The sequence below is a fragment of the Leuciscus leuciscus genome (genome assembly GCF_965113295.1).
Source record: "Leuciscus leuciscus genome assembly, chromosome: 1".
In the NCBI taxonomy this organism is placed as follows: Eukaryota; Metazoa; Chordata; class Actinopteri; order Cypriniformes; family Leuciscidae; genus Leuciscus; species Leuciscus leuciscus.
The window spans coordinates 15,024,439-15,047,734 of NC_138725.1; the positions used below are offsets into that span (position 1 = coordinate 15,024,439).

Genomic DNA, 23,296 nt, shown 5'->3' on the forward strand with positions numbered 1-23,296 from the left:
CTATATATTCACATAGAAAACAGCTGATTTAAATTGTAATAATATTTCACAATATGACTGTTTTTGTTTGTATTTTAATCAAATAAATGCAGCCTTGGTGAGCAGAAGAGACTTCTTTTAAAAACATTAAAAATCTTACCGATCTAAAACTTTTGACCGGTAGTGTGTATATATATATATATATATATATATATATATATATATATATATATATATATATATATAACATATGAGCATAAATCGCTAACAAAAGCTTATTTGATGTGGCAGTATATTCTACAGTAAAAACTGTACCCAAATCTAGTCAACAGAATGTTGTCTTTTATATTTCACCTGACTGTAACGTTGTTTTTATGAAATATTAGGGCATATAAATATTAATTTGCAGTTTAATACGTTGCTTATACAAAGACATTTTATTTCAACATATTTCAGTCGGTTTTACTCATCTCAGTAGGCTATAGCAAAGCATTTTAGTTGATTAAAGCGGTTTATTCTTTCACACACAGACACGCGATTCATATTATAGAAACGCGATTCATCTTTTTGCGGTTTACATAGGCCTACACTAACGTTATTCCATAACGTTATTTATTCCACATTAACACTTGAGAAAAGATAAGTTAGCCTACCTCACTCCTCAGCGGGATCTATTGCTCCTCATATCAGCACTGTTCTGAGGAAACTTTTCTCCAGGATTATTAGGTAGGCTATATTATGCCTCACTCGTGGTGCGCTGTGTTTGTGTCTGAAATGGTTCTCAGAATTTGCGTTTGAATAGCGCGCGCTCTCCGGGGCGTGGTCACATTACATTTGAATGAGCGCTAATGAGCTCGACTGGAATCGCTCTCTTTTAATACAGATTTCACAAGCTGAGAATATTTGTTTTTTCATTTAAATTACTTCATTTAAAAGAAGAGAATTCAAGCTTCATGCCTGTGTGTCTGTATGCCTGTTTGACTGAGTATTCGCTGAGTTACAGTTCATTTTCGGACGCGTTTCAGAATGGACTTAACTGACAGAGGGAAGGCAGAACTCGCATAATGTTTATTTTTCTTTATTTGGCAAAAACCACAACACTTTGTTTTTATTGTGAGTATACACAAACATAATACACATTTAACAGAATCGATTAATGTATGAAACTTGTTTGTAATATCAAAGTCAACAGAGCAAAATGAATCTCTTTTGAACTGATAAAAAAAAAAAAGCGAGCTGGTATCCCCGGCGATACGGCTGACCCCAGGGGTTTAAGAGAGATTGGGAAGAGGGCTTACCATGGCTACTACTGTCGGGTCGTGCGGTAGTACAGGAGAGCACAGGGTTTAGCCCTAATTATTTAGTTTTTGGGCACAAAGTGCGCACCTTTTTATCTGTGTTGAGTGGTGATTTAGATGGTGGTGTGGAGATACCTGGGAATTTGGCCGATTATGTGCATGGCTTTCGCCGAAGGTTGTTCTTGGCTTGGAAGTTGGCCAAAGGCAAATCTATGTGAAGCGCAAACTAAAATGAAGCGACGGTATGATCTTAAAGCAGAGATAAGAGTGTTTAGCCCTGGTGATCAAGTGGTTGCATTGCTGCCAATTCCGGGTTCTGCATTAGAGGCTAAATACAATGGTCCATATACTATTGTGCGGAAAATATCGGAGAACAACTATGTGGTGTCTACCCCTGAGTGGAGGAGGAAAACACAACGGGTGCATGTTAACTTACTCAAACCATATTATTCCTCACCATTGCAGGTGGTCGGTGATAAGACTGCTTATAGATCTGTTGGACTGGCTATTGGGGAGGGCACACCCAACGCTTCTGAGGTGGCAGCTGGGGATGGGGTGCGGGGTCCGAATGATGCGGTCCTGCAGGCTAGGCTAAACAATTCAGACATGTTGGTTAGCTTGGACAGCCTCTTAGGGCATTTGGATGGGGAACAACATGATCAGTTAAAATCTTTACTTTTTGAGTTTTCGTCTTTATTTTCCGACACACCAACCTGCACCAATCTTATCGAACATGACATTGACATGGGGGATGCAAAACCCATTCGACAGAGATTTTACCGTGTTGCTCCGGACAAACGAAAAAGCTTGGATGCCAGTGTGCAATATCTGCTTGATAATGGCCTAGCAAAACCATTATATTCGAGCTGGGCATCACCATGCTTACTTGTTAAAAAACCTGACAACACATTTAGGTTTTGTACAGACTATAGAAAGGTGAATGCGGTGACAAAGGCGGACTCCTTTCCTTTACCACGTATCGAGGATTGTGTGGATCAGGTTGGTAGTGCTCGATATATAAGTAAATTTGATTTATTAAAGGGGTATTATCAGGTACCGCTTACGCCTAGGGAGCAGGAAATTGCTGCATTTATGTCATGTTTTGGGTTTGTTCTTGTCATGTTTCCATGTCTGTCATGTGATTCCCTGTTTGTCATGTGATCCTGCCATGTCTTGTCATTGGTTAATTGTCTGATCATTGTTCACAGGTGTCCCTTGTTTTGTCATTAGTCTGTGTATTTAAGCCCTCATGTTTGCCATGTGTCTTTGTCAAGTATTGTTCCCTGTAGTCTGCTCTTGTGCAAAGTTCATGTTCATGCTTTGGTTTTTGTTTTCATGCCATGCCATGTTTTTGTTTCATGTTTTGTTTTAGTTATAATAAACTGCACATGGGTTCTCATCTCTCAACTTGCCTCCAGTGGATCCTTATTACAATTTATTACACCTTCAGGGTTGTATTCTTACACCCGTATGAGTTTTGGACTGCGTAACGCCCCCTGCACATTCCAACGTCTCATGAATCGTGTCATTGCGGGGTTGGACGGGTGTGCAGTTTACATAGACGACATGGTGTGTTACACAGACACTTGGGAAATACACCTGGCGCGCATACGTTCGCTGTTTGAGAGGTTGGTGGCAGCAACGCTCACGGTAAATCTTGCGAAATGCGAGTTTGCCCAGGCCACAGTGGTTTTTTTTAGGCAAGATGGTGGGGCAGGGGCAAGTGCGGCCCAGTGTTCAGTGTGGTCTCCCCTATGTCAACTCTACATTGAGCCAAGTGGTCTTGACAGCCGTGGTGAAATCTAAGGCTTCCATTTCATATTCCCTCACTCTCATTTCCCTTGTCCATCCAAACCCAAGCCCCTGAAACTTGGAATACTCCCAACTTTCCTCAATTGTTTCTTTTGCTGGGTTTTCTTTCCGACTTCCTTTTAATCTTATCCAATACGCCATCGCCAGTTTCTCTCTTCTTAACTCCAGTGGTATCTCTCCTGCTTCTATGAGTATAGCATTAATGGGGGTTGTCTTAACTGCTCCGATGCTCTCTCTTCGCTGGAAGTAGCATGTTCCTTAAGTAGGGCTTCTCCAGGTGTCAAGCATCAGAATGATGAGGATCCCGCCTCACATGGCACACCCACTCAACTCATTACGAATGACTGACAGGCAAAACAGCCAATCAGCGACAGCCTGAGAAAGTGAAAGGGAGAGACAAGAGCAAAAAGAGAAACACAAAACACCAAAAACACAATGAACGTCCCTAAGGATGTAACATCGAGATCATAGTATGAGCACACAGTGAATGCGCTGTCAGTGGCGGAGCCAGGATTTTTTCATAGGGGTGGCCAGGCAAGGGCCAGCAACCAGTCTGGGGTGGCACAAAAATCTTAATTATTTTATCATAAAAAATTATTTGACTATTATGTATTGGACTGTTTTAGTGCCTACACAACTGAATAAAGTTAATGTGTACTTAATTGTAATTGAGATAGTAGTGAATTAGGAATCAAGGAATGCTGAGTGTTTTTTTTATTTTTTTATTACTATTCCCCACCACCTCATATTAAAATTGATTAAATAGTAATAAAAGGGCACACACTATTTCTAAAGTTCAACTTGCTCAGTTAGCTTGGTTCTGGTTCTCAAAATCTCCAATAGCTTGTTCTACATTGTTGCATCTTCATGGATGAGATAACATGCCGATAAATACTGTAGTCCAAAGATTTTCAACCTTCAATCCGTTTTATGAACTCTTCAACCAATTCTGAGTTTGTCAAAAAAAAATTAAAAAATAACTTTCTATATTAGTTGTCATAATAAATAATTGCAACAGTTCCATCATACCTATATTAAAAAGGAAAGCAAAAGTTATCTTTTGAATCCCCATGTGCAAGGATGTGAACAAGGCGGAAGTCAACAGCACATAATGTAAAATGTTATGTTTTTCATATTGTAATGTTGCCAGAATGTAAAATTTGTTATTTTATGGATTAAAAAATTATCCATTTTTGTTTGTCCTTTACAAATTAATGCAAAATGAATGCCTATCTTCTAGTAAAAATGCACAGTGTTCACATTTATTTGGACATTAAAACATATATTGTGCCTTATATTGTGATCTCACATAGCAGAATATTTTAATCCAGACACATGTGACGCATATATAACAAATACACTTAAAGAGACGGATCAGCGTTTTAAAAAACGCAATTTTTGTCAATAAAAAAAGAGACAGAAACAGCAGTTGTGAGAGGGGTGGCGAAGCTTAGACCAAGGGTCTACCCTAGCTCCGCCAGTGTGCACTGTGAGTAAAAGAACTACAAATAACCTTTATCTTTTGTTTTGTTTGTTTGTTTTGTTGTACTGGTGGTGTAACGGAATACAAATATTCTCCTAGTGCATGTTTAATCATATTTTATTAAATGATTTGTTAATGCATTAATTTGTCATGACTTTACTTGAGATGGCCCTAATCATGATCAAATTCACTGTTAACTACTTCCCAAACTCAGCTCATGATTGATCATAAACTTACTATCAAACACACAACGAGTGTTCAGCTCAGTGAAGTGATGTTGTGTGGTCAGAGAACAGAAGTACAGTATCATCACGACTGTGTCTGGATGGAGAGTGAACTACTGATCCCAGCAAACCTTCCCTGAGTTTTGCTCCTTCCTTTGGGAAATGTTCCACAAATATTCTTTGTGGGTTTTGAATTGTTATTTTGTATTTAGCTGTGCATAAGTCACAGTAGGGTGAGTTTGAAGGAAAGAGAGAAACACAGAACAGATAAAGAGCTTTTAAGGGCAGTTATTAGTGTATTTTCTACGCTTGAAGAGGAGGATCAACTAATCCTGTGCCGTCCAGTAATGTTTATGACAAAGATGAAATCAAGAGTTCAAGCTATGATGATATTACATTTTTAAATTTCTTATTCCTTCTTAAAGAGGCGTTTGATTTGGTTTATCCATAGATTTTAATTAAAATCAGTTAACTGGAACCATTGACTTCCATAGTACTTTTTTTTCCTACTATGGAAGTAAATGGTTCCAGTTAACTGTTTGGTTACTGACGTTCTTCAAAATATATATCTTTCTGTGCAGCAGAAGAAAGAAATTCATACAGGTTTGAAACAACTTGAGGGTGAGTAAAATGATGACAGAATTTTAATTTTAAAGTGAAGTATCCCTTTAACTATCAAACACCGGAAAAAGGCTGTATGAGTTAAATCTTCTGCTTATTATGTTGGTATGGTTTATGGTTTAATTTATTAATATCATAATGATCACTGAGATATACTGTGTTTCAGGTATCAGTGGAGTGGGTGATCATGTGTTCATCAGTTCTGGTGAAAATGCTCGTCTGTCCTGTAATAATGCTCTTTCTGACTGCAAATCTACTGGATGGATCTACTCTAACAGATTCAGTCATTCAGCAGGAGTTGAACTGATTACTGGAGGGATAAAGAATAAAGACACAGAGAGACATGAGAGACTGAGTCTGAAGTCTGACTGCTCTCTGAACATCAAGAACGTCACAGAAGAAGATTATGGATCTTACAGCTGCAGACAATATGACAGACAACCAGGAGCTGATGCACGTGTTTATCTGAATGTTCTTCATGGTAAGTTTATGATTATACGTGTTAAATTTAAAAAAGGGCAGATTAGATGAGTATTGAAGAGTCAGTGATTTGTGTCTTGTGTTCAGTTTCAGTGTCTCCATCATCATCATCATCATCATCATCATCATCCTCATCTTCATCCTCACAGACTGAGATCAGTCCAGGCCGCTCTGTGACTCTCTCCTGTCAGTTGTATTCAGATACTGGATTCTCCTGTGGAAATTGGGTCAGTTATGAGGGAATTGAGCTGTTGTGGGTGAATCAGGCTGGTGTTGATCTGAAGACAGACTCCAGATATCAGATATTATCATCATCAGATCAAGATCACTGTATTATCACTCTGACTACAACACTCCTGAATGAAGATAACAACAGAGAGTGGAGATGTCTTCTTGCTCACAGAAATGAAGTCAAGACCTCAGTCAGATACACTGTCAAGTATTCAGGTGAGAAAACACTCTTTTCTGACAGATTTGTGAAAACTTTCACACACTGGCTCTACTCTTTCTGATGGCTTCATACGTTTGGCAATTGTAAAATATTAGTCAAGTCAAGTCATCTTCATTTATATAGCGCTTTTAACAATGTAGATTGTTTCAAAGCAGCTTTACAGAGATAAACGTATAATTTATGGTAACAGAGATTGTTTTGGCTTTATAGCGGTTCTTTAATGAAGTTATTTTCCAGCTAAGGTTAGTTATGATTGATTCGCTTCCGTCGCAACAATCATTTGTTATTAAATTAGGGGCCGCTAAGACGACACCATTCTCTCTACATAGACTTTAAACGCGAACCTGTGAGAAACGCTGATGGCGTTCACATGCGCATTAAGAATTGGTTCTATAGTTATGTGTGTTTGATTATATGTACGCAGGTTTGTAATTAGTGGTCAAAGTCATGAACTGCATAAAAATCCTTATAATTCCCAATATTGACCTCCTACATGGGTCATACATGAAATATTGCATAAATCTATTAAAGCCTAGTATGACCCATGTAGGAGGTCAGTTTGAGGAATTCTAAGGCTTAATAATGTCATTGATTCAGGAAAGCTGAAGGTTTATGGGAAGCAGCTCACTGTGTTTCACTCTCATATAAACCAGGAATAAATGATACAGTAACATCTCTCTTCTCAACTACTGCCACTGTAAGCTGTGATGATTGAACACAAACTGCATGTCATGATCAATATGAAAATATGATGTTAATGTCCTGATGCGTCTGAACATTCATCTTCTGCAGCTCCAGTCGCTTCAACAACACTGACTCCAGTCAGAAGCTCAAACTCTGAGAAGACATCAAGCCGAACTACAGCAGCAGCTTCTACACAAGGTTCATGATCACATGATCACTGTCACACATCATCAGTCTCTCGCTTCAGTGGTTTGCACTGGCTCTCACAGACTGCTTTATCATCACACATATTATCTGCAAAAAAGCTCTTTAGTCAGATTTGTCAGTGAGTTTTGATACATATGATCAGTCTTGTACAGTCTGTTGTCTGATGCAAAATAATCATAATATACAGCTACTAGTGTAACTCACACCACTCCTATGATAAATTAATAAATCATAGTGAGGATTTATTAAACACAACTCATCCCATGTTAGTATGTCATCCCAGGAGCCTCACACTGATACGGAGCTTCTCTAGACTACAGCAGTTTGTAAAATAAATGCCTTGACATTGTGTAATCATATTTCTATTTCCATCTTGTTTTTAAAAGTTGTAACATCAACTACAGCATCAACACTTACTCCAGATACCACACCAATCTCTCTGAATCAAGGTGTGTAAGAACAAACTACAGCAGCAGCTTCTACACAAGGCATGTCATGTTATGATCAATATGAAAAGATGATGTTAATGTCCTGATGCGTCTGAACATTCATCTTCTGCAGCTCCAGTCGCTTCAACAACACTGACTCCAGTCAGAAGCTCAAACTCTGAGAAGACATCAAGCCGAACTACAGCAGCAGCTTCTACACAAGGTTCATGATCACATGATCACTGTCACACATCATCAGTCTCTCTCTTCAGTGGTTTGCACTGGCTCTCACAGACTGCTTTATCATCACACATATTATCATCAAAAAAAGCTCTTTAGTCAGATTTGTCAGTGAGTCTATGACATTTTGAAACTTGTACTTTCTTTGTACTCTTCTTTGTGTAATCATATTTCTATTTCCATCTTGTTTTTAAAAGTTGCAACATCAACTACAGCAACAACACTGACTCCAGATACCACACCAATCTCTCTGAGTCCAGGTGTGTATGAACGAACCACAGCAGCTTCTACACAAGGTTCATGATCACATGATCACTGTTACACACATCAACCTCGAAGGATTCCTCAATATTTGTGCATTTTAATGTTTTTGTGGCAGAGCGAGAGTTATACGGGCGGGGCAGAGCACGAATTATACACGTGCTCAGCAAACAGACTACTACAATAACCAAGTTGATATCACTTTCCGACTACGCCACCTTGGAAATTTCACCCAAAGAATTAAATGCGCCCTCTTAAGGCATGCACAGAGACATAGGTAGTCGTACAAAAACTCTTTATTAGCAGTTAAAACAGGCATTAACATGCAGTCTCACTCCTCTCATTGAAGGATTCAATTATCACTGGCAAAGGAACCAGGCAGTTTCAGATAGAATAATCACCCTTGAATAAGGAAATCACTACAATCACAGTGCACACACAAGCACACACACAGTCAGTGAAGAGCACAACACACGGTGAAGGACCCCACCACACAGAGAGGGTCACTCGTCTGCCCCCGGTGCCCATATCCTGCTGACAACAAGACACAAGAGAGAGACACATTAAAATGGAGCAGAGCAAAACACAATAATTCAACAATATAAAGTATAACTTAAGTGTAGCTCGGGAAAGGGACTAAATACTCTGTCCTACCCGAGCCTACATAATGCAATCACAAATAACAAAAATCAAAACATAAGCAAATTCTAATTAAAGAATCAATATAAACAGATGATCAAATATCTTCGGCCGTATAGCTCAACCGTAATAATGGTTAAATAAAATAAATGAATATTCAATAATCACAATAAATGAAGTGAAACCAAAATACAAATTCAGAAATACAAAGCCATTCATTAAAGAAAACAAATAGAAAAGGAAAACAAAAAGAAACTTAAAGCACTGAGACACACTTCTGCAACCAAAGTTTAGAAAGCACAGAGAATCTCAATTAAGAGCAACATGGAAACTCATTGGAACCATAACAGTCTCATGCTAGACACGGAACAATTCCGCACTGGAAACAGAACAGCAACTTTACGATGAGGTACAGAGCATACAGCACTTGATTAGAACGCAGCCATTGCCCTCATCACGTGCCTATAGCAAATATACTCACGATAGGGAACGCTGCACCGGGGTTAATATCCCGAATTCTGAGTAAAACGTGGAGTCGATGCAGATTGACTTTTGACTATGTAAAACATATAAATTAGTACCCACTCCGTTGAAGCAACCCATATTAACCTCATTACACAACGTCATCACACACAACGCACTCTCCTTACCGTCTCAAATGTCCACATTCAATTTCCCAACCGGCAACACACCAGTTAACAACAACAGCAGTGGCTCAGCAGCTTCAGCTGTCTTTATGAATGGCATAACATGTCAAACACTCCACTCCAACGCAAGCAGCAGCGGCGTATCAATGACGTAACGGCCCCTGAAAGTGACGAACCCCTACGCTCTTATACACCCACAGTCACAGCCCATTGGCCAAACCTCAAATTACAATATTAGGAGGGGAAAATAGCCCACCCTGCCACATTTTCATCCAGGAAACTTTGTATGTTTTAGATGCCGTCAATAAATAGATATTCTACATTTCAATGTTTCTGCAAACTTAGAAATTCTAGTGTGCTAGAAACTCACTTATAAGTTATAACATGAATATCTATGAATGAATAAAGCATCAAATAGATTTATTTTTGGTCAATGGCGATTGTCATTCTCCTCCTGACAGCTTGAGAGTGAAGTAAGAAGATAATGATGACAGACTAGTGCACATATTCATCATTTCTGTGATATGAAGCTCAAGTATTATGTGTTGATGATGTTGTGTAGGGGTCAGCCCTATGTTCCCACAGCCCTATGTTTCCACATTTTTTTTTACGATTTGTCTAAATCCCAGTTACGGGTAGGTTTAGGGGTGGGGTCAGGGGTGGGGTCAGGGGTAGGCCATTTGTGGGAACATAGGGCTGTGGGAACATAGACATGCTCCCGTTGTGTATATGTGGCATTATGTGTTGAACTGAACTAACAGACTTGATCCACAGATCCAGGAGAAACTGAAGTCAGTGTGACTGCTGTATCATTATACAGAGGTACGACGCGTTCATTTATACTGACAGCTTTATAACATTAAACTATCAGTCAGTCTGTAAAAGCTTCATCAATAACTGTTGATAGTTGAATACCCTTGACTTCAGTCATGTACAGTTTCTCTTCTTCCTCTCATGTTTCCTGCAGTGATTGTGATTATTGTTGAGATTGCAGTGTTTGCTGCTCCTACTGTGATTCTTCTTCAGATCATCTGTGCAAGAAGAGCTGGTGAGTTTTGAGCCGCACACAATCTGATGATTCACACTCATCTGATCTGGAACAATCTGCAATCATGATAAAAACACATACGAGAGGTCAGTCAATGCTTTTATTTTGCAGGGAGGAAGGACTCGAAGCACCCAGAGGAAATAGAGATGCCTGCAATATTACAATAAAATACTGATGAGTTTAGAGAAAATCTGTAAATTTGCTATTTACAATAGCAAAAACTTACAGAGGATTGTTCATCTTTTTATTTTCTTCTCAGAAAACAAAGAAAAAACTTTGAAGAAACTGTCACCCTGAAGAAATAGTGACACCAAGTTTAGATTATTTTTTTATTTATTTTTTTACAAATAAAAGGCCCGATTTTTTTTTCATTAACATCCCAGTCAACACGTTGATCTCACAGTGATCTCTCCATATGATCACAATGTGAGTCACAAGTGTAACCTCACAGCGCACTCACTGTGTGCTCATATTATGGCCACAAAGTGAGGTCACCCCAGCTAGAAATGTTATTGGACATGAACTTCATCGTTTAGACATAAAATTTTGGTTGAAAATGAAAATTGGGTTGATGTGTTAGGCCGGCTACACACTGGCTGCGTGGTGTGTCCGTTTTTATTTCGGCTCCCATGTTAACAGGTTAGATCTTGCACACCGCCTGCGTGACACGCACGTCTCAGGTGCGGAAGAAAACGCGTGCATGCTAGAAATAGAACCGCCGCATATTTTTCACGCAACACATGACATTAAAAAAATAAATAAAAATAATAATAATTATTGATTTTCAAATATTGCACCTGTCAATACAGAACGAAATATTCTGTAGCCTATTTTGCCATCAAAACTGCTGACGTTGTCTTTGCTGTATCGACACCTAGCAGCAGCAGCGCCGCGTCAGACACGTTTCTGGTGTGCAAAGCCATAGAAAACGCCACGCTCATGCAACAGAAATGCCACGCTGTGTAGCCAGTGTGTAGCCGGCCTAAACATTTGATGTCAGGCTCCAACTTCATTAAACAACTTCACAAACAGCATTACCAGCTTCACTTATTACTAACCAGATTTACTTTATTTCTGTCATATGTGTGGAATAGTTCTTATTGACATTAACAGAGGTTTAGATTATGATGATTTATTAATAATAATAGTTTGATTTGATGTCATCATTATGGTGATCAGTGTTTGCTTTAGTTGGTCAGTTTGACTCTTGATGTTTTAATGTTAGTTTTTCTCTGGCTGCTGGAACTGTGTGTTATGGCAAGAACAGTAAGAGAAAATGTGATCAGATGATGTCATCTATTAACAGTCACATTATCTATCTATAAACTGTCATGTGTGTTATTAATTTCATATAATTGATTATAGTAATGTTTCTACAGTATGACATCCAAATGTTTTTTAAATAAAATAAACTGTATAATTACCAGTTGCAATTATAACTGTATAAGTTCCAGCATAGGTGCCTTCTGCACTGGCATCGTCTGGTCTGTCAAATGTGTTAATTATGTATATGGTGTCGAGTGCAAGGCGCACACTATACTTTTTTCTTTTTGCATCCTTTTCCTTCATCTGAAAAAAAATAATAAAAAATTAGCTTTAATGCAGTGCACATAATCATGTGAATGTCTCTAATTGTCCATAAGGCCAAAATAAAAGCAAATGTGATCCTCTGGATCATAACATCTGTTATGCTTGTGTCTCTTGTGTATGGATACGTCCAGAAAACATTTTCATGGAGTTATGAAACGTGGAGCTTTTAGGACGCCTAGATGTTTTCGTCGGCGAGAAGGCTTCTTCGAGAAATCAGCAAAGTGTTTTTGTCGCTGAAGGAGATCAAATCTGAATCCTATGGCGAAATGACCATCTTTTATAGGCAGATGCCCTGACCCTTCTGGCGGGCTCTGCGCTCAGATCGGCGGCAGGTGCACCGAATGGTTTACGCAGTTATGCCGCTCCGCCATAGGTTCATGGAGTTCCCACTGACCAGCCAATAGCGTGCATTTAGTCTCTGCACTGTTATGGCTGTGCAGTAGCACTGCGTTATTTAATAAAAAGACTTCAGTATTCTGAGAAAAAGGGGTTCTGCTGCCAGGCCATCAGATGGCTATGAAAACCAATAGACTGAACACATAATACGCATGTACATGACCTCATCGTCTTCAGAGATTCACATTTTGATTGTTTACGAGGAGGCCGTTTTCAAAAACTTGCACTTTGAAACTCGTTTTCAAACGTTTGCGTTATCAGGCCCCAAAACACCATTGTCGTGTAAATTAACGTAAAAAGTGTAACGTTGAAAACGGTGTTGTGTAAACAGCCCCTAAGAGAGAATTTTAACACTTTTGAGTGTGGTCTAAAATAAACTCACAGGAGAGTTAATTTAACACTGGAGTTTTTGCTGTGTATATATAGATGAAGTGTGATCTTGACGCATCTGTCAGTGAAACACTTCTGGAGGTTGTGAATTTGTGGTTTCACAAGCACAAACTTAGAAGCCTAATAAAAGCTTCATGGTACACACACATATAGCAACCCAGTGTGTTAGTGATGTGATGAAAAAAAAGTGTAAATGAAAAAAAAAAAATAGACACATAAAAATTACTCTGAGGACACTGTATTGGGTCACTTAAAAATAACTATATTTCCTTATGTTGAAATTGTTTTCTCTGACAAATAATCAGCAGCTACAATAGCTGGGTTTCCATCCAAACATAAAGTTTAGAAATTTTGCGCTTCCATCACTCGTTTCTGATGCGATACTTCAAAATATGCATAAAAACAGGGTGATGGAAACATTGCTAATGAGAGGAAAAATATATGTTTGTATTGATTTGTGTGGAACTGTTCATTTTAAAGCACTTTATTCAGTGTCAAACATAATACTTCTTTATGGACTTGGTTGGTTTCTGGACGCCACTGCACAGTTCAGCTCACTTTCTGATCCAGAGCTTTTCAAAGTCAACACAGTTTTACACCAGAGATCTTTCTGATCGCTTCTTCAGCTGTATCATAGAGTCAGGACTAAACACTGATGAGATCAGAGGAAGTTACCAACCAGAGGAGGAGCTGATGATGTGTAAAGGAAGAGCTGTAACTATATATAATGAAGAGGAAGACTGACAGAAACACAAAATGGTTGATAAGTGTGATCTGTGTCTGCTGGGACTGATCATTCTCTCTTCACTTCTCACAGGTAAAGAAATTTGTATTTTCTCTAAAAGTGGAATTAGTCTGGAAATAGTTCATTTGAACATGCTCAATTTATTCTTGCACACATTCACGTTGTGATCTCAGAGTTGTGTATTGATACACACAGATCATACTGTATTATTCCTGATACTGGACATAGTGTCACTCAAACATCTGATGATGAAGAATTATCTTCATATTAAGAGTGTAAGGGTGGATTTCCTGCAGAGGTTCAAGCTGCAAGACTGCCGAATGACTAAAGAAACATTGTCAGCAAGATGGTAGAAAACTGTACATTTCTTGTCTATTCCACCCGCTGCCACTTATACCAACGACGGAAATAAGCGCAGTTACAATAGATTAATATGTGGGAGAGCGTTGCTATAGAGAGTGACAATATTGTATTGCAATATGTAGCACTTCAAAGTCAATACCAAATCAAAACTATTTAGCACATTATTTGTAACTGAAAAGGTTTAATGACAAAATATGGTTATAGTTATACTTAAAATAGTTACAAAATAGATGTATGAGATGATGATAATTTATACCATTAATCTTACCCAGCATGTGAATATTTCCTGAGAGAGAGAGAGAGAGAGAGAGAGAGAGAGAGAGAGAGAGAGAAGAGGAAGTAAAGAGAGAGAGCCAGAGCATAAAAAGAGCCAGAGCAACAGTTTCAATCTTTTTTTATCCTTTCCTGACCATGTGACTTTAACCCAACTGTGAGATGTTTAAACTGACCAATCAGATCATTCGAACTAGGGGTGGGCGATATGGCAAAAATATCATATCACGATTTTTTTCAGGAAAATCACGATTAACGATTTTATCACGATTCTTTTTATGTTGGTTTATGTTACTATTTTGTGACTTAGCATTACAGCCAATCTAATGTCCATATTTTAAAAACAAAGCCTTAGGTAACAAAAAAAAAAAAAAAAAAAAAAATGGCAGACAGGGGTGAAGATAAATATATTTGTCATTATTTTCTTTGTTATTAAATATTAAGATCAAAGATACACATTACACATACACAACTTAATATACAAATTAAATAGGCTAAACAGTGCTTTACGTTTTCAGCTACAGTAGGTGTATTTAACAGTAGCATTGAAGAAAGTAATTAAATGAACAAATATGAAAATAAAACAAAACAAACTTAACTGTATAAATTATACATTGATACTTATTAAAGCTACTATTAAAGTTATCAGTCAAGAGCAGTGAGTGATTTTCTCTTTGCATTTTGTTGTTTTATTCAAATTATCATAAATTCAAATTATCATAATTTACTCTCTCAAGTTGTTTTAAACTCGAATAAGTTTCTTTCTTCTGTTGTAAATAAAAGTTATTTGAAAGAATGTGGGTAACCAAACAGTTTATATACCCCAGTGACTACCATAGTAAATTTTTCTCCTATGGAAGTCAATGGGGACCAGCTACTGTTTTGATAGCCACATTCTTCAAAATATTAATATTAGAAAAATATTAGAAACTATTAGAAGGAAATTAAAACAGGTTTGGAACAACATTAGAGTGCGTAAATGATGAGATAATTTAAATTTTTGGGTGAACTATCCCTTTAAGGACAAGCGGCAGCGTGTTTACTATTGCTACTGTCTCTTTAATGCTGCACGCGACGCGTCTAATATACACGCATTTGACAAGCAGATTTTCTCTCAATTTTCTCAAGTTTGCTTTCACTTTAGACATCACCGACTTTGTTTATGTAAACCTTGTGTGTATAAGCACAATAAGACTCGAAAGATAACTTAGACCAGTATTCAGGCGCTGGTAGACAGGCTTTTAGTGCATGTGAGCTTCACATGTACGCGCTGAGAAACGCACACGTTAGAACAGCGCATCAGCACGCGAATTAAATGTTTAACCGACAAGGCATTAAAGCACATGCAAATTGTGAACTTTTGTGAACTGCAGTGTCCCGTTCCGCTGCGTTAACATTTTATGTGAATATACGTCGCGTTGTTCAGTATGTTGGGACAGAGGCGCCAGAACAGATATAATGCACGATATTTCTTCAAAAGCAGATCGTGGAGACATTTTAATCGTCCACGATCAAAAATCGTCATATCGCACACCCCTAATTCGAACTTCCCCCACTGTACAAAAGGTGTGACAATTCATCGACCCCCAAAATACAAACATTTTGGCCTACAGGCCTTGATCACTATCTGTGTCTTTGGGAACTCCAAATGGTCCTTGTGGTGGAAAGAGGGGGTAGAAAAACAGTCAAGATTATTTCAATTCTACAAGAGTGTGTCAGTGATTTGAACAGCTCTCTGATAAAGACTTATAGTTTATTCTGGAGAGTGTGTCGTTTGCATTAAGTGAGGAAAAAAAACTGTAACACTTTACAATAAGAGTATATGAATAATCATGTACTAATACCTGGATTAATACTTAATTCAACATGAACTACTAATAATTGAAAGCATGAACTAATCATGAACCAATGAAGAGTTATCCTGAACTACGATGGAGTCATAATGGATTCACACATAAATAACGGCAGCCTTAACTACATGTTAGTACATGTTTGATAGTTAATGCATTCATGATAATGATACTTGTTGTGTTAGAACATCATGTGCATCTGACAGTAAGTTTAAAATAAATCATGAGCTGAATTTGGTAACTTAATTTGGTAACTTTGGAATTTTAAATGATTAGTTCATCTCTTGAGTCGTCGGGTCTGATTCTTCTGAGTCTTTCGTTCTTTTGACACCTGACGTGATGTGACAGCGCTGGACACATACTGTAAATGAGTTAATAATTCCCAAACTCAATAACGGTGACAAGCTTCATAAAGAAAACCAGGGATGGGCAAACGCGGTCCTGGAGGGCCACTGTCCTGCAGAGTTTATCTCCAACCCTGATAAACTCTCCTGCCTGTAGCTTTCTAGTAATCCTGGAGACATTGATTAGCTGTGTTTGATGAGGGTCCCAGATAGCAAGCAACCATCAAAACTATGTTAAATCAATGTGAATGTGTCAATGTTAACTGCATTGAATCAACATCACTTTTACACCCATTATGTTATTTTAGATTGCATCCAAAAATCAATGATAATGGCATTGAATTTATGTTACAATGTGATGATGATGATTCAACATCATGCTTGCACTCTCAGAAAATAAAATCCAAATATAACAGTATAACAGTATAACAGTGGCCCTCCAGGACCGAACCCTAATTTGTCCTTTAGGGTCAATAGCCGCGTTTCCACTGTCGGGCCAGGGCCGGGCCGTGCTAGTGCGTGCCAGGGCCAGTCGCGTTTCCACTGTCACTTCCGGGGCTTGATCGGGGCTTACTCGGGGCCAGCGGCCAGGATTTCTGGCCCGTCGAATACCTTGGTCCAGAGCGGGCCAGCTCGGGCTAGAGGAGTGGTTACGAACAGAGGCGGAGTTCACCTGAGTCGGGAGACGGCAGCGCCGGATGATTCTGTCAGCATTAAAGACTTTTAAAATAATTTAACTCGCGTTCATGTTTGAATGCCTTGTGTTTGTGATGCAAAAGACTATGCGCGCTAACCATTACCATAGTAAACATGGTAAACGCTTGAAGATACGCATAGTAAAAAAAACATACGCTTTAAGAAATCAGACCAATCATAAAGGCTATCACTGTCATGTTTTTATTTTATCTGTCAGTAGCCTACGTCTCGTCTCTTTATACCGGACTATCATAAAATAAAGCAACTTTTTTTTCGGGAGCTTCCTCTGTTTCTCTGACTGAAAATATCTGTATGGGAGTCGAGAGAGTGCTAAAGCTCCTCAGGTCATATTTTTGGTGGCATATATTTGTAGAAATTATCATTCTTTCTAAATGTGATGTAAATATGTCCTGTAACTACCAGATAAACAGAAACAGACGCGACTGAAGAAGTAAGTGTGTCCTCTTTCTTTTGTGAAATAGACCTAACGTTAACGGTAATTTATTTCTGAGTGACTAATGTGCAATTTTGACATAAATTAATTAATTATGATCAGTGTATCACTTTTTATTGTAAACCTGTGGTAAAACATCGATGCTTGGGTTTAAATATTCAAGTAAACAACAAAAATGCCAGCAAACGGCCGCTTTTATCATGTTTGTTTTCAACGCGGTTTCCAGTGATTTCTGATTAGTTTTCTGATAAAACTTCCATTTGTTGGTGAATGGGTTAGTGTGACGTTGTTCCAGAGAGGCGTGTTACGGGCGTGTTTTAGTGAAGCGCTGTGGAGCTTCTGGCCCGACAGTGGAAACGCAGGCCCGGTGCTATTAGCCCGAGGCTATCAGCCCGGCACGGCCCGTTTAAAGCCCTGGCCCGGCCCTGGCCCGACAGTGGAAACGCGGCTATTATGACCCAGTCGACTTTTCTTTAGTTAAAAAAAAATGGTTTAATTCATTTCAGTGCAATAAGATTTTGTGACTTTTTCTAAATTATCTATCTATACACACACACAAACTTGGCTTGATTCGGTTGTTCTGAAGGTATTTAAAAAAATTATAAAAATTTACACTCAAGACCTTTGAAATGAAAATTGTTTTTTTTATTCTAAAGTTAATAATTTTATAAATTTTTATTATTGAAATAAATAATATGTAACTGCATTCAAGTCTTGTCTTTTAGTTTCATTACTGCAAATTTATGTGGCATTTTATTGCAAAAACAAGACACTTCAAAAGACCTCAAATAACAACAAAATATACTGATTGAATGTATTTTAAAATGTTTAAATATATATATATATATATATATATATATATATATATATATATATATATATATATATATATATTCATAACAAAAGCTGTTATAAGAGCAGTCAGTCACATCCAAAAAAATGTATGGATCTCTATGGCGCCTCTGCTGGAAGTGTATGGTAATTACACTTTTTGGCAAAACTATATTATCTGCAAAAAAAAAAAATCCTAACCAGCAGATGAAGAATTATGCATCTCACACCTAGATCAATATCCAGAAACAACTCATATTTCATTTTGATCATCATTAATGTGTATTTATTTATTTATTTTTATAAAAAGGTAATATTTTATATGCATGCTAATGGTGTAGCTGAGGTATTTTGTAGTAAATGGGTACAAAAGTACTTCAAATCTCCCAAAACATAGCATTAATGTATAGATGAGAAGTAAACCAATATATATATATATATATATATATATATATATATATATATATATATATATATATATTATGTGTATTATTAAAAATGTTTAAAACAAATAATCCCTCTATACCAGGGGTGGGCAAACTTTTTGGCTCAAGGGCCACACTGGGTTTTAAAATTTGACAGAGGGCCGGCCCAGTAGCAGATTATGAAACACAATCTCATGAAAGTGCCTATCTATACCACAAATTTTATTTCTCGTGCCATTTATACGGCAAGAATGTTTTTTGCGTGCATATGCTACGCACTGTAAACCCCTTGGTTAGGATTAGGGGTGCGGAGTGCGTGCCTATTACACGCCATAAAGTACGTATCATATGCACGCGAAAACTGCGTATCATAAGTAGGCTACTACAAATACAATTCGTGGTATTCGCACTTTCATGAGATCGGGCTGAGCAAACACATTTACGTTGTGGCAACGTCTGCGCGAAATTCAACAACTGAGAGATGACATTCTGACAATACATCTTTTATGCTAGATATCCCCCATTTAGCATGTTATGTTTTGAGGTTAATTTTTAATTAGTTAGATGTTAGATAATTATAGCCTATACTTTTTAAATATTGTTTATCCTTATTATTATTTAATGGGCCTAACAGTAAATTAGAAACAAAACACATGCAAGTGTACACTTAGAAGAGTAAAAATGACAGAAATTAATTCAACTTTATTAAAACTGCATATGTGGCAATCAATTTGCACTTCCAAAAGTCATACATTTGTGGAAAAAACGAAATAAACGAATATACAAATTTATTTTTAAGTATACTAAAATAAAACATAAAAAGCAAAGGCAGATCAGAACATTTCATGAACAAAACCGGGTTCTGTAACGTTACATGGCAGACAGGGGAGCGCGGTCGAAAGCCGGGCGATAAAGGTCGGTAAATGGAATCAGTCAGGATACATCCACAAATCCAGAGGAGCAAAGACACTAAATGGCAGACAAATCAAAGGAAAAACTAAACGGGTGTGCAAGCGGTTGGGTGATTCTCCAACTACAGGCACTTTTGTGTCCTTGGCCTTTTTTTGTAAATAAATAAACAAACAAGTGCACAAATAAACTGTCATTATGAAGTTCATGCTCCAACATCCTAGTAACCACCAAATCTTTCCCCTTTTTTTCTTTTAAAAATGCTTTTGCATGGCTGTTTATTAGCAGATTTTGCAGTTTTATGCTTGTCCCCAACCCAGACTGGCCCTCTTTGAATGTTAGAAAATGATATTAAAGGATCGATTTAAAAATATTTTTTAACATGTTTGTCTTAAGGACAAATAAAATAATATCATACCATCGAAATTCCATATGTATATCATAATTTTAAACTATTTTTGGAATGAAATAAGTCTGTCCTCAGGTTTTCCGTCATTTCACCTCCATCAACAAAATCCACTTTAATAGATCCACCTTAAATATTTTATTTACTTGGTGATCATGGAAATAATAGTGAAAAGGACGTATTAGTTGAAGATGAAACTTCAGGCACATGTGCTCTTCAGCACAAGAAAATAAATCAAGGTAACTCAAGCTTTTATACAGAGTAGTTTTATTCAGCGTCATTTCCACCTTGGCTGTAGTTCAGTTGAATTATGTACAACAAATATGAAAATAATGTATTTATGTTTATTACGAGTAAACAACATGCTAAGTCCAAAATTAGCTAAGCCTGACATGAGGGAGCGCTAATATTGCAGAAAAACTGCTAAAATGTCATTTCCACCTCCGTCATTTCCACCACTGAGAAATTAGAGGCGTAGCTTTGGACATGATATATGCTGTTTTTGTGCGCTATTTGCATGTTCTCATGACATATTTGTGATTTTGGACTGAGAACTTTATACGTCACCATTCCAGTACACTCTAAATGTATTTTTATTTATCTATATTTATATGAATATTTTGAGCAGGTTTATATAATTTGCATATCATTTGTAATCATTATTTTTAAAACTATTAGGTATAGGCTACTGTTCAACTCATATATGTTAAATAATAAAATACATGGTTAAAAATATTTTGGACTGGCAATTTAAGTAAAAATAAACAGAAACAATCGTTCCACCATAAACCGTCATTTCCACCACTTTCCACCACTACAGTACAGCCATATGCAATTCAAATTACGCCCAAAGAGTAACTCTTGTCAATGTACGATGTAGGAGTAGCTATACCAGCTCAGTAGGGCTATTTCACATAAGTCTACTACTGAGAAATTTCACGTTATTTGACTTTGCTTTTCCAGTGCATGATCGGTACATGAATGGAGCGTTTGGGCCGTTAACGACAGAGCAGAACGCGCAGCGCAAACACGGAGCAGAACATTGAGCAAAGAGCTCAATGTTTGCTCAATGTTGTGTGTGTGTCAGTGCGCCGACACACACACACACACACACACACACACACACACGCACACACACGGAATGGAGAGCGCGGCGCAGAAAAGACCCGCTCATGAAAGCTGCGCGAGAATGAAACCATTAAGTTCATGAAGTATTAAGATTTATTTTGTTACATGATTAGGTAGCCACTGATGTTGTTGACAGATACATACAGTATTCTTATATAACAGTTTTACAATATTATATTGTAATAAAATACATAAATTGAAAAGTGGTGGAAATGACATCTTTATAAGCGCTCTACAGAAAAACTGTTAAAAATAATAATAATCCATGGAATTCTAAAACTGCCCACTGTTATGTTAGAAGACAAATGAATCTAGGAAGATTGTTTTAAGAGTGTTTTAAGAGAGTGAATTTTCCATAAACCCAGTGCCAAAAGTGTATGGGCTGAAATATGTGCCACCAGAAACTGAATTTGAATCAATTATATTTGAATTTGAATTGCTAAACTTGAATAATTGCATTGGAAAACTGAATTTGAATCACATAATTTGAAATTGTATTGTTTAATTTGAATAATTGCATTGAAAAACTGAATTTGAATTGTATAATTTGAAATTGAATTTATTTGTTTGGAACTGAAGTCCAATACAATTTGATCCTCACTGAAAATTCAACTCTCTATATATCCTCACATTCAGTTCTCACAATTCTGATTTAGATCACTAAATTCAATTTCAAGTTACTGTGACAGACATCCGGGTAGTTGGAGGATGAAGGAAGAGCAATCGAGCGCAGATCGATAGATAGAGTTATCGCTTATATATATATATATATATATATATATATATCTATATCTGCCTGAATCAGCCTGAAGCCTATAACTATATAGTTATAGGCTTCAGGCTGATTCAGGCAGATATATATTGGGATATATATAGCGAGGTGGTTGTTATTGCGAATAACAACCCCGACAGGTCTTGAATCAGCCTGAAGGGGTTGTTATTCGCTATAACAACCGCCTCGCAATACATTATCCCGCTTTTTACATGGCTACCTACAAAATAAATAAATAATTTGACACAAATTATTGATTTAAAAACGATTGTATTGCTTCCGCTAAAGAAAATAGTCCGTTCCGCATCCATAGCAACACTCTGTTTTTCATGGCAACGGTGTGATATACTTTGCAGCGCTCTGTTATCAAGAAATAACAGACCGCATTCTACATTGGGATTCAACCAAGCCATGTAATAAGTATATCACACCGTTGCCATGAAAAACAGAGCGTTGCTCTGACCGATCACCACTATGTCTCTGGCCGGTCCCATCTGGATCAGCGGGGACCGGTGCAGCAGCGAGGTGAAGCTGTGTTCCTGCCCGGGAGAAGAGACGCTGCCGCGGGCCACGGAACTCTCCGCCTCCCGCCACCCGACCTCAACACATTCTCACCTGTGAAATGTTATCCCTTGCTGTTAATTTTTTATTTTTTATTTATTTCGTTTGAACATCCATAAGCAGCACAACAGTCTGGCATATTTAGTGCTGAGTGATGATCCTGCGACACTGAACTCTATCTATCGATATCGATCTGCGCTCGATTGCTCTTCCTTCATCCTCCAACTACCCGGATGTCTGTCACAGTAACTTGAAATTGAATTTAGTGATCTAAATCTGAATTGTGAGAACTGAATGTGAGGATAGAGAGTTGAATTTTCAGTGAGGATCAAATTGTATTGGACTTGTTCCAAACAAATAAATTCAATTTCAAATTATACAATTCAAATTCAGTTTTCCAATGCAATTATTCAAGTTTAGCAATTCAAATTCAAATATAAATGATTCAAATTCAGTTTCTGGTGGCACATATTTCAGCCCATAAAAGTGCTCCCAGTTGGAGAATCACCCGGTTACCAAAAATGTTTTTTCTCTGTGAGTTTCCAAAAAAGGAAAAAAAAACATTAACGTGCAACAAGTCTATGCCCTTAAGTCGCTGTCTGTTTGGTTTCCATGGTGACGCGTCATTGCTTGTTACGTGACACACCGCAGCCACAACAGC

General features: G+C 37.6%; 3 protein-coding genes across 4 annotated transcripts in view; 2 read left to right on the plus strand and 1 right to left on the minus strand.

The window, feature by feature from the left end:
• The window catches only part of LOC309501195 (uncharacterized protein), a 70,642-nt gene extending 58,592 nt beyond the window's left edge, over positions 1-12,050 (plus strand). The window contains exons 3-10 of one of the 2 annotated variants that reach the window (XM_082173272.1): positions 5,985-6,344; positions 7,141-7,230; positions 7,626-7,688; positions 7,801-7,890; positions 8,105-8,167; positions 10,229-10,276; positions 10,422-10,502; positions 10,614-12,050. In XM_082173272.1, the coding sequence (XP_082029398.1) occupies positions 5,985-6,344; positions 7,141-7,230; positions 7,626-7,688; positions 7,801-7,890; positions 8,105-8,167; positions 10,229-10,276; positions 10,422-10,502; positions 10,614-10,669 (851 nt within the window). In that variant the 3' untranslated portion in view covers positions 10,670-12,050. The remainder of the gene's footprint in view (positions 1-5,984; positions 6,345-7,140; positions 7,231-7,625; positions 7,689-7,800; positions 7,891-8,104; positions 8,168-10,228; positions 10,277-10,421; positions 10,503-10,613) is intronic. The other variant, XM_082173273.1, reaches the window with a different exon arrangement.
• LOC309501356 (uncharacterized protein) overlaps positions 1-23,296 on the minus strand; it is a 193,756-nt gene that overhangs the window by 127,029 nt on the left and 43,431 nt on the right. The gene's annotated exons all lie outside the window — the stretch shown is intronic.
• Positions 1-23,296, plus strand: part of LOC309508495 (uncharacterized protein) — a gene marked incomplete at its 3' end in the record, with an annotated part of 36,429 nt that overhangs the window by 10,748 nt on the left and 2,385 nt on the right. Inside the window, exon 2 of the mRNA XM_082183146.1 lies at positions 13,505-13,695. Within this exon, the coding sequence (XP_082039272.1) occupies positions 13,635-13,695 (61 nt within the window). The 5' untranslated portion in view covers positions 13,505-13,634. The remainder of the gene's footprint in view (positions 1-13,504; positions 13,696-23,296) is intronic.